Source organism: Bos mutus, chromosome 13 (genome assembly GCF_027580195.1).
Source record: "Bos mutus isolate GX-2022 chromosome 13, NWIPB_WYAK_1.1, whole genome shotgun sequence".
Lineage (NCBI taxonomy): Eukaryota > Metazoa > Chordata > Mammalia > Artiodactyla > Bovidae > Bos > Bos mutus.
Genome location: NC_091629.1, coordinates 50,171,904 through 50,183,374, shown reverse-complemented (window position 1 = coordinate 50,183,374; position 11,471 = coordinate 50,171,904). Strand labels below are relative to the sequence as shown.

The window sequence follows — 11,471 nt, the reverse complement described above, 5'->3', positions numbered from 1 at the left end:
GCCCCTTAACCACTGGACCACCTGGGAACTCCCCTATTACTTTTTATATATTTGTGTGTATACACACACACACACACACACATATATAAACCTTTTACTGAACCATATCGTACAGAGACACACACAAAACACAAATGTGCAGCTTAATGAATTTCCCCAAGGTGAGCACACCCATGTCATCATCAAGATGACAAGAACCCCAGCAGCCCCTCCTCAGGTCCCCTGTTAGCCACTGTCCCCACTCCCAAGGTAACCCTTCTCTCAATTCAGTTCTGTCTTTGAACTTTGCATAAATTGGATCACACAGAACACACTCACCTGCGCCTGACTTCTTTCACTCACCATTACGTTTGCTGTCTCAGGTAGAAGTAGTTCCAAGTGTTCTCCGGACCAGATATGACCTCATGGAGTGAATATACCACAGTTCCTTTAGTCGTTCACCATTGATAGATACAGGCTCCTCTGTCCATGGGATTCTCCAGGCAAGCATACTGGAATGGGTTGCCATGCCTTCCTCCAAGGGATCTTTCCCACCTGAGTCTCTTTTATCTCCTGCATTGGCAGGTGGGCTCTTTCCCACTAGCAGCACCTGGGAAGCCCCTAAGACCTGACACAGTCAAATAAAGTTAATTCATTTAAAAAAAACAAAAACAAAAAAAATTCATGGAGAAGTTGCAGTGCGCCAACCACCGGAGGTGAGTCCACTTAGGTCCCTGCCCTCAGGTGCCCGGTCAGAGGCTCCCACAGAGCCGGGGGCCTGGAGTGGGCGCTGTTTCTGGCCCCCCATGTGCCCCTCTCGGGGTCACCTTTAGTTTCCTCTGCTTGTGCCTCTAGGTGCAGCCTCCTGACCTCAGGGACCTGCCAGAATGGGAGCCCAGGATACGAGAGGCCTTCCACACCAGCGACTTGGACTCCAAGTCCGACCCTAGCCGGAGCTTCAGGCCTTACCGAGCTGAGGACAATGATTCCTACGCCTCTGAGGTGGGCCTGGGCCCACACAAGAAGGGGCGAGGGGTAGGAGGAGAGTGGCTGAGGTGACTCAAGAACAGAGTGACCTGTGGAGAATCTTAGCCGGTGTTGATATGGATTCTGAGTGTTTCCTTTGGTTGCAAGCTTCCTGGCAACAAGGGCTAGATGAGAAACAAGGAAGTTTGGGCCATTCTCAGGACCTGATGACAGGAAGTTTATAAACTCATCTGAGGAAGTTTTTTTTTTTTAATTTATTTTTGGCTGCACTGGATCTTCGTTGCTGCCGGCTTTCTCTTGTTGCAGCAGGCAGGGGCTACTCTTCCTTGCCGTGTGCAGGCGTCTTGCGGTGGCTTCTCTCGTTGCAGAGCACAAAGTCTAGGCTACGGACCTCAGAACCCGGGGCCCTCTGCATTGAGAGTGCAGAGTCTTAACCTCGGGACCACCTGGAAAGTCCTCAAGTAATTTTAGTAAGCTGCACACTGCTGTGTAATCAGCAAGCAGATCAATGAATAACCCATGACCTGTCCCTGGAAGCTTCCCTTCTAGTCCCCATTTAGTCACATCCTGACTTCTAACCAGATAGATTTGTTTTGCCTGTTTAGCTCCAAATCCTTATAAACAGAATTTCTCCTGAAAATGTAGAGTTTTATTGTCTTTTTCATAGGAGTTTCTTATATTATAAACAGCAAATAATTAGAATCCCTAAATAGCATAGCATAAGGATGGAAAAAGAAAATCAAGATCACAAGATTAACACATAGTTAACTACCGTGAATGTTTAGTCTGTTTAACTTGTTATTGAAATATAGCGTAAAAATATACATATAGTAAAGGGCACTATCCTTTTTGGTTTTTTGGCCACACCTCTCAGCTTGTGGGATCTTAGTTCCCTGACCTGCGCATTCGGCGGTGAAAGCACGTTGTCCTAACCACTGGACCACCAGGGAATTACCAAGGGCACTATCCTTAAGTGTACAGTTGAATGGATTTTTACATAAGTATAGACCCATTAAACACATATGTTTGATCCCTGACTTACCTAAGCTGTTTGTAAATTATTACAGTTATAAACAATGAGATGAACATTTTTGTGAATTCACTTAGTTTTCATAGTATATCATTTTCCTCAAATAAATTTTCACCAGAAAGTATCAAGTTAAAATTCTAATAATAGCTAGATTTGATGTGCACTGTTTCATTTCATCTTCATGACAACCCACTGAAGTAGGGACCTGCCGTCATGCCTGGAGTATACGTGAAGGATAGCTTGGGTCTGACTTCCTGCTGTCTCGATCCCCTCTGACCATCATCCTTTGACTGCAGTTTCTGCCCTTCTGCTCTCTCCCTGCTCCTCATCTGTGTCCCTCATCTCGACCCCAGATCAAGGAGCTGCAGCTGGTGCTGGCCGAGGCCCACGACAGCCTCCGGGGCCTGCAAGAGCAGCTCTCCCAGGAGCGGCAGCTCCGGAAGGAGGAGGCCGAAAGCTTCAATCAGAAAGTGGTGCAGGTGGGTGGGGTCCTATCCCGCACCTCCTGCAGCCTCTCTTCCCTGAACTGAGGGCGGAGACCCTGGCGGTCCTTGGGTTTTCAGAGGCAAGCATGTGAGGGGCAACCTGTGTCTTTGCACGCGTGCTGCACTGGTACTTATGCATTAACTGTGCTGGGCTGGAATCCCGGGCTTGTCATGGACTGTATGACCTGAGGCCCATCCTGTCTCCTTTTGGGGCCTCTGTGTCCCATCTATGAAGTATTGCCCCGCTCAGAGCTGAAGTTCTGCATTAGAAAGTCCATAGCCCTAGTTGGTAATCAAAATGGTAGTTCTGCTAGTAGAAATCATTTATGAAGCCCTTACTCTATGTCAGGATTGCAATGCACTTTCCACACATCATGTCCTTTAATCCTCATGTTTTCCCCTGTGAGGTGTCCCCCTTTTACACCTGGAAAAACTGATGCCCAGAGGGCTGAAGTGCTTTGTCCAGGACTCCACTTGCAGGGTGAGGTGGAGCTGGGATTCTAATCCAGGTTATCGGCTCCCTCTGATCCATGATACCTCGTTGCTTCCTAGGGTATTCATGTCAGCCTTCCTCACCCCAAGCATGGCCTTTGTTTTGCATGTTGGGTCACCCCTCCCTGCCATCATCACTCACCCTCCCAGGTGTCTCATTAAATGTGAGAGTCCACGTGAAACACTGGTGCCTGGTACAAGCTCATTGTGAAAAAGTGAAAGTGTTAGTCGCTCAATCTTTTCCGACTCTTTGCCACCCATGGACTGTAGCCTGCCAGGCTCCTCTGTCCATGGGATTCTCCAGGCAAGAATACTGAAGTGGGTAGTCATTCCCTTGTCCAGGGGATCTTCCTGACCCAGGCATTGAACCTGGGTCTTCTGCATTGCAGGCAGATTCTTTACCATCTGAGCCACCAGGGAAGCCCACCTGGGCTCATTAGATAAAGCCAGTGTTTTTATAATCAGACAGAGCGGGTTCAGATCCCAGTGTTTCTACTGTGATTGCTGCTGTTTTTATGAGTTTCCTTTCCCTGGAGTGGCAGAGGGAGGTGTTTGTTTCAACAGAATGAACTGCTAGTGATAGAATCCCCAGCAGGGTCACCACTAGGCACCACATATAATTTCTGCCTTTATCTGAGGCCTGGAATGGGAAGAATCGGGGTCCCCAAGACAGCTGGGGTGGCTCACGCTTTGGTCCCTCTTGCAGCTGAAGGAGGACCAGCAGAGGGCGCTCCTACGGCGCGAGTTTGAGCTCCAGAGTCTGAGCCTACAGCGGAGGCTGGAGCAGAAATTCTGGAGCCAGGAGAAGAACATGTTGGTGCAGGAGTCCCAGCAGTTCAAGCACAACTTCCTCCTGCTCTTCATGAAGCTCAGGTGGTTCCTCAAGCGCTGGCGGCAGGGCAAGGTTTTGCCCAGCGAGGGGGATGACTTCCTTGAGGTATGGTTCCCCTGGGACTGGGACTGGGGTGGGAATGGGGTGGAAGAGAGAGGAGGGGAAGGGGCACCCAGCTGGGTCAACACAACCCTGGGGCTCAGATCTGAGCCATCATCTTGCAGCTTCCATCCCAGCATTCGTTCACTCATTTGCATCAGTTTGTTGAGAGCCAGCTCTTCACTGAGTGCTGTGGCAGGTGCTGGGGATAAGGTGGTGAAGACTTGGTCCCAGACTCGCCAGGAGGAAGTCTCCTTGGGGGCCAGAAGGTCTTTACCACCTCTCTGGTATTCCTTGGTTTCCCTCTTTAACAAGCCTGAGTCTTCAGCTGGCAACCGTATCTGGGTGAATTTAATGATCTAGTTTTGTTGCTTTTGCATTATATGCAAATATGATACATATTAATGTTTTTGTAATCTTTTAAGGTGTAATTTATATACAGTAAAATGCACACATCTTACGTGTACAGCTGATGAAGTTTTATAGTATACACCCCATAGATACACAGTATAGCATCCCCCAGATTATAATGAGCACATTTCCAGTGCCCCAGAACATTCCCCAGTTCCCCAGGTGATATGCCCATCCCAGCAGTCAGCACTGTTCTGGCTTCATAAACACCATGGATTAATTTCGCCTGTTCTAAAACTTCATATAAAGACGTCTAGTCTTTTGTGTCCGGCTTTTGCTTAATAGGCATACAGAATCCTCCCAGATCAGGGATCGAACCCATGTCTCCTGCATTGACAGGCAGATTCTTTACTACTGAGATAACAGGGAAGCCCCTAATTTATTTCTAATGTTATCTTTGACAATGGTAATGGACAGTGACTCTCCATTTTTAGTAATAATATCAACTTCCTTTTTAATTTTATTTAAAAAATATTTATTTATTTGGCTGAGCCAAGTCTTAGTTGCGGCATGCAGTATCTTTAGTTGCAACATGTGGGATCTAATTCCCTGACCAGGGCTCGAACCCGGGCCCCCTGCATTGAGAGCTTGAAGTGTTAGTCACTGGACCAACAGAGGAGTCCCTCACCTTTCTTTTTTACATTTATTTCTTTAACTAGAAGGAGTAGGTTGACTTAAAAGCATCAGTGATAGTCCAGGTAGTATTTGGGTGTGGCAGGAAATAGGACAAGTGGGGCTTTGGGAATGTGTGAAGGTTGGGAAGGACTCACGTGGCCCGTTGGTCCCTCAGCCTGTGACGGCTACAGGTTGACCTCAGATCCTTGACCTCAGATCCTCATCCTCCTGTCACAGTCAGCCAGCGCGCTCACATTACTGGGAGAAGGGGACAGGTAAGGATGTCATACCTGCCACATCCACCTGAGTTGGCACTGCTCACCTGGCCTTTTGAGTACAGATACCTCTGGTCTAGACCAGGCTTTGCCCTTCTCATTCAAGCTACTCATTCCACAGTCAATGGAGACTAGTGGCCACCCCAGTGTTCCCCTCTCTGGGATCCCCTAGAGTAGCCTAAATGTCCCAATAGCAGGGGATGGTGGTTAGACCTGAATCTGTAGCAAGCATTCCCTCCCCTACCCCCAGCAGAGCTCATGATTCTTCTCACAGGCCACCCACTTACTCCTGAAGGGCCTCGAGAGAGAGTTGCTGACCAGTTTCAGTGGACATGCTCCCTGCTGCCCTTGTCCAGGAATGTCTGACCCAAAGGTGCCCCTATGAGAAGCACCCTGAAAGCCCAGCATGGCTGCTCCTTGAGCATGACTCTTTGTGACACCAGGCTACTACTTTTTTTTTTTAATCTTACCCATGTATTTATTTATTGGAATATAATTGCTTTACCATATTGTATTAATTTCTGTTTTACAACATCATGAATCCTGCATAAGTATACACATGCCCTCTCCCTCTTGAGCCTCCCTCCCACCCCTGGGTACTACTATTTGAAACCACTGTCTGCTTTAGGACTACCCCTCCTGTTTGGAAGTCCCACACAAGCCTCTGGATGGAGCCCAGTGTGGTTTGTTTTTTTAAATAATTTTTTTAATTTATTTTTTTAATTATAGTAAAATATATATAACATAAATTTTAACCATTTTTAAGTTTACAATTCAGTGGCATTAATTCACATTCTTGTGCAACCATCACCACCATCCAGAACTCTATCTTACAAATTTTTTTTTCTTTCCTTTTCATTTTTTTTTAAATTCTATTTTATTTTTTAGCTTTACAATATTGTATTGGTTTTGACATACATCAACATGAATCTGCCACAGGTATACACGTGTTCCCCATCCTGAACCTTCCTCCCTCCCCATACCGTCCCTCTGGGTCATCCCAGTGCACCAGCCCCAAGCATCCAGTTTTGTGCATCGAACCTGGACTGGCGACTCGTTTCATATATGATATTATACATGTTTCAATGCCATTCTCCCAAATCATCCCACCCTCTCCCTCTCCCACAAAGTCCAAAAGACTGTTCTATACATCAGTGTCTCTTTTGCTGTCCCATATACAGGGTTATTGTTACCATCTTTCTAAATTCCATATATATGCGTTAGTATACTGTATTGGTGTTTTTCTTTCTGGCTTACTTCACTGTGTATAATAGGCTTCAGTTTCATCCACCTCATTAGAACTGATTCAAATGTATTCTTTTTAATGGCTGAGTAATACTCCATTGTGTATATGTACCACATCTTTCTTATCCATTCATCTGCGGATGGACATCTAGGTTGCTTCCATGTCCTGGCTATTATAAACAATGCTGCAATGAACACTGGGGTACACGTGTCTCTTTCCCTTCTGGTTTCCTCAGTGTGTATGCCCAGCAGTGGGATTGCAGGGTCATAAGGCAGTTCTATTTCCAGTTTTTTAAGGAATCTCCACACTGTTCTCCATAGTGGCTGTACTAGTTTGCATTCCCACCAACAGTGTAAGAGGGTTCCCTTTTCTCCACACCCTCTCCAGCTATCTTACAAAATTGAAACTCTTACTCATGAACTCTTTATCCCTCTCTGTGCCTGCCCCTGGCAACCACCACTCTGCTCTCTGCTTATATGAGTTTGTCAGATTCCATATATAAGTGAGATCTTGTAGTATTTGTGTTTCTGTCTCTAGCTGATTTTGCTTAGCATAATGTCTTCCAGGTTCATCCACATTATCACAAATAGTAGGATTTCCTTCTTTTATAAGACTGAGTAATATTTCCTTGTGTGCATATGTCACATTTGCTTTACTCTTTCATTCATAGACAGACACTTAGGTTGTCTCTATATCTTGGCTATTGTGAATAATGCCCCAGTGAACACACAGAGATCCAACTTTCATTTCCTTTGGATATATACCCATAAGTGGGATTGCTAGATCATATAGGAGTTCTATTTAAAAATTTGGGGGAAACCTCTACACTGTTTTCCATAGCTGAAGCCCAGTTTTGGCAGCTAGGGAAGATGTTTTGCCCCCAGAATTGTCTACAGGCCATATAGCCTGTATTTTAAATTAGTTTGTTGCAAGCAAATTCTCTGTATTTGGTGAAAATCTTTGTAGCCATTTCAATGTACTGGGATAACAGAGAGAAACAGAAACTTACTTTAGGAGAAAAATAAGGTATAAGCATAGAATATGAAATGATATATATACCTATAATAAATAGAAACATACATACTTACTGAAATAGACATAAATAAATAAATAAGTGTAGGGGCTTCCGTGGTGGCTCAGAGAGTAAAGAATCTGCTTGTAATGCAGGAGACCCGAGTTCAATCCTTGGGTCAGGAAGATCCCCTAGATGGGAATGGCTAGAAATAGACATAATTAATAAGAAATAAACATAACCACCCATATTGTAAAATATATGTATATATACACACATATAAAATATGATATAAAGCCCAGTGTATAAAAATATATATACACAAATGCATAATAGCATACATACAACTATATAAATAAGGGGCTTCTCAGGTAGCTCAGTTCGTGAAGAATCCATCTGCCAACGCAGGAGATGCAAGAGACTCGGGTTCCATCCCTGGATTGGGAAGATCCTCTGGAGGAGGAAATGACAACCCACTCCAGTCTTCTTGGAAACTTCCATGGACAGAGGAGCCTGACGAGCTACAGCGCCTGGGGTTGCAAAGAGTTGGATACAACTGAGTGCACACACACTCAGATGCATGGGCCCAGGGCCCAGGCGTACAAGTAACAAATGATGCATAGTCATACTTTGAAAGAAACATATATGTCCATGTATGCAGAATTGAAACTGTGTTATGACTTCCCTGGTGGCTCAGACGGTAAAGCGTGTGTCTACAATATGGGAGACCCGGGTTCAATCCCTGGGTCAGGAAGATCCCCTGGAGAAGGAAATGGCAATCCACTCCAGTACTACTGCCTGGAAAATCCCATGGACAGAGGAGCCTGGTAGGCTGCAGTCCATGGGGTCGCAAAGAGTCGGACACGACTGAGCAACTTCACTTCATGTGAATGATAAACCCTCATATACTGAGTATTTACAGTGTCCTGGGCGCTGTGTCAAATGCTCTCAGTGGATAATTGCATTTCACTTTTACACATACCCTATGGTTTGGAAACAAGTACTGTCCCCATTTTACTACAGATAAAGATCTTTGATTCCTTGTCCTCAGTTCGGAAATCCAGAAATTCTGAGAACCGTTTTGTTGAGTCTAACTCAGATGGAAAAAGTTGACCTGATATTCATTTGGCAGCAAAACCTTTATTTATCCCATTTCATTAGTATTCACATGTTTGAAGGGGAAATACTGGTGTTGGTGAGCACAGGGTGTCACTCCAGACGGGGCTGTTATATAATATACAGTGTGGGTACCGTATTATCTTTCTAAATCCCGATTAATTCTGAATTCCAAGCACACCTGGCCTCAGAGAATTTCAGAGAAAGAATTGGGCACCTGTGTATCCAGATAATAAAGTCTGCATGTTGGACTGCCCTGGTAATCCGGTGGTTAAGAATCCACCTGCCAGTGCAGAGGACATGGGATCCCTGGTCCAGGAAGATTCCACGTGCCACGGGGCAGCTAAGCCTGTGCGCCACAACTACTGCAGCTCTCACACCCTGGAGCCTAGGCTCCTCGACAAGAGAAGCCACTGCAGCGAGAAACTCAGGCACCGCCACCAGAGAGTAGCCCCTGCTCACTGCCACTAGAGAACATGCAGCAACAAAGACTCGGCGTGGCCAAAATAAAATGAACAAATAAATACATTTGTTTAAGTTTGTATGTTTAGATACTGGTGACCAAGGATGGAACTGCGTGTTTTCTCACATAGGCCCTTCTACCCGCACATACTTCCCAGTGCCTGCCCTGACCCTGGAAACGTCTTCATTTGGTTTTTAGGACACCATATTCTCTTGGTTTTCTTTCCACCTCACTGGTTGCTCCTTCTCAGTCTCCTTGGCTGGACCCTCCTTTTCTTCCTGAACTGACCCCTTAAGGTCACAGTTGCCAGGGTTTGTAGCCCTCAGGCCGCATCTCTCCTTTTGACCTTTGCCTACTGCCTTGGAAAGCTTGTCCAGGCACTTGGCTTCCATGGCCTTTCCTGCACATTGTGAATCTATCTAGAATCTACAGAATCTGCCCCAGCTGCACTGCCCAGCCCTGTCACCACCCCCATCTGAACCATCATCACTTCTTGCTTGGATTATCACTGCAGCCTCCTATCTGAACCATCATCACTTCTTGCTTGGATTATCACTGCAGCCTCCTATCTGAACCATCATCACCTCTTGCTTGGATTATCACTGCAGCCTCCTATCTGAACCATCATCACTTCTTGCTTGGATTATCACTGCAGCCTCCTATCTGAACCATCATCACTTCTTGCTTGGATTATCACTGCAGCCTCCTGACTGGTCTTCCTGTTGTTGCCCTAGCGCCCTTCCACCTCGCATCTTCTATTCGAAACAGGCAGGTACCGGGCTGCGTGTACTCCACGTGGATGGTGCCCCCCTGGTGCTGTGGAGCTCTGTTTCTGTCCTATAAAGTATCCCAACACAGCAGCCAGAGTGATCTCACAAAATTGGAAGTCAGGTCAGTGTCACTCCTTAGCACAGCCCTCCTCTGGCTCCCACGTCACCCAGAGTAGAAGTGGAAGTCCCTACAACACCCGGTCAACCCGTCTCGGTCCCCGTACCTCTCACTTCCTGGCTCTCTTGCTCTTCCTCAGACAGACATGTTCCCACCTCAGGGCCTTTGCATTTGCTGTGGTCGTTCCCGGGAATTCTCAACCCACAGGTCTTCACGTGACTTATTCTTTTACTTCCTTCAGAACTTTGCCCAAATACTACCTCCTCCCTGAGGCCTTCCTTGACCACCCAGTGGAGCACATCCTGGCTCCTTTCCTGGTTCTCCTCTTCTTCATAGCACGTATTATTATGGAACATTTCATATACTTAATGACATTTCATGTGTTTCACATATCTGTTTGTTTTATTGCTACTGGAATGGAGGCTCAAGGGGACCAGGGTTTTTTGTCTTGCCCACTGACATATCCCCAGTTTTGAACAAGGACCTGGTGCATGGCAGATATTCAATAAATATCTGTCAAATAAGGGACTTCCTTGGTGGTCCAGTGGTTAAAACTTTATGCTGTCAATACAGGGGGCACAGGTTTGATCCTGGATCAGGGAACTAAGATCCCACATGCTGCCGGGCACAGCTAAAAAAAAAAAATTGTCAAATGAATGAATTAATGAACAGTAAATAAACACCCTCTTCTTCTCCTTCTCTCCCTTCTTGAACTAGCCCTCGTCTCCTGGACTGACTCTGGACTCCTGTCCAGAATCAATTAATAGCAACCCCTGCCCCCAGGAAGGGCCCCGTCTGTCTACCCAAAGCTCTGGTTGCCCTTATCTATAGTTAAGAGGGCGCCTTGTGGACCTTTTAATCCAATCACTGTGCCTCCTTTGACAACAGAGCTATTTCTGAGTAGTTCTCAGGGATGTCTCATGGTCCTTGGGGCAGAAGAGATGGTTGTGGGGTAGGGGAGAGGGCCAGAAGGACCTGACTCTCTAGCTATGCTCCTTGGCCTGGACGATGCTTAGGAGTAAAAGTTAAATTTTGGGAAATCAGTGCCTAGCTGGGGTGCCTTTGGTCCATAAATCCTCATACTTGCTTCCTGCCTGTCTCTTCAGCCCCCTTTTTATCTGAGTCACTAGTCTGTATCCTCTCCACCCGAAGGTTAGACCCTCAGGCATGATGCTCTGCCACCCCCTGATCAGTGTGTTTTTTAAAAAATAGGTAAATAGCATGAAGGAGCTGTACCTGCTAATGGAGGAAGAGGAACTGAATGCCCAGCATTCTGATAACAAGACTTGTGCAGGGGACAGCTGGACCCAGAACACGGTGAATTCTCAGCCCATTTCCAGTCCTGTCCTGTCTGTCTGTTCCTCTGTCTGTTTAGTGATCATGTCTTGCTGCTTTCTCTGATGGCAGTCCTCCACCAGGGACTAGAGCTCCAGAGGGTCATTGCCTGGTCACTGGCCCCAGATGCTCAGTACTGTGCGGTACGTAAGTCATTCCAGGGCAGTGATAGAGAGTCAGATGATGGATTGTGGGGTCACAGGTAA

General features: G+C 46.3%; 1 protein-coding gene across 2 annotated transcripts in view; it reads left to right on the top strand.

Annotated features, from left to right (window-relative positions):
• MTCL2 (microtubule crosslinking factor 2) overlaps positions 1-11,471 on the top strand; it is a 75,689-nt gene that overhangs the window by 45,341 nt on the left and 18,877 nt on the right. For both annotated transcript variants that reach the window (XM_070381696.1, XM_070381695.1), the window contains exons 6-9: positions 835-981; positions 2,350-2,475; positions 3,680-3,910; positions 11,143-11,247. In XM_070381696.1, the coding sequence (XP_070237797.1) occupies positions 835-981; positions 2,350-2,475; positions 3,680-3,910; positions 11,143-11,247 (609 nt within the window). The remainder of the gene's footprint in view (positions 1-834; positions 982-2,349; positions 2,476-3,679; positions 3,911-11,142; positions 11,248-11,471) is intronic.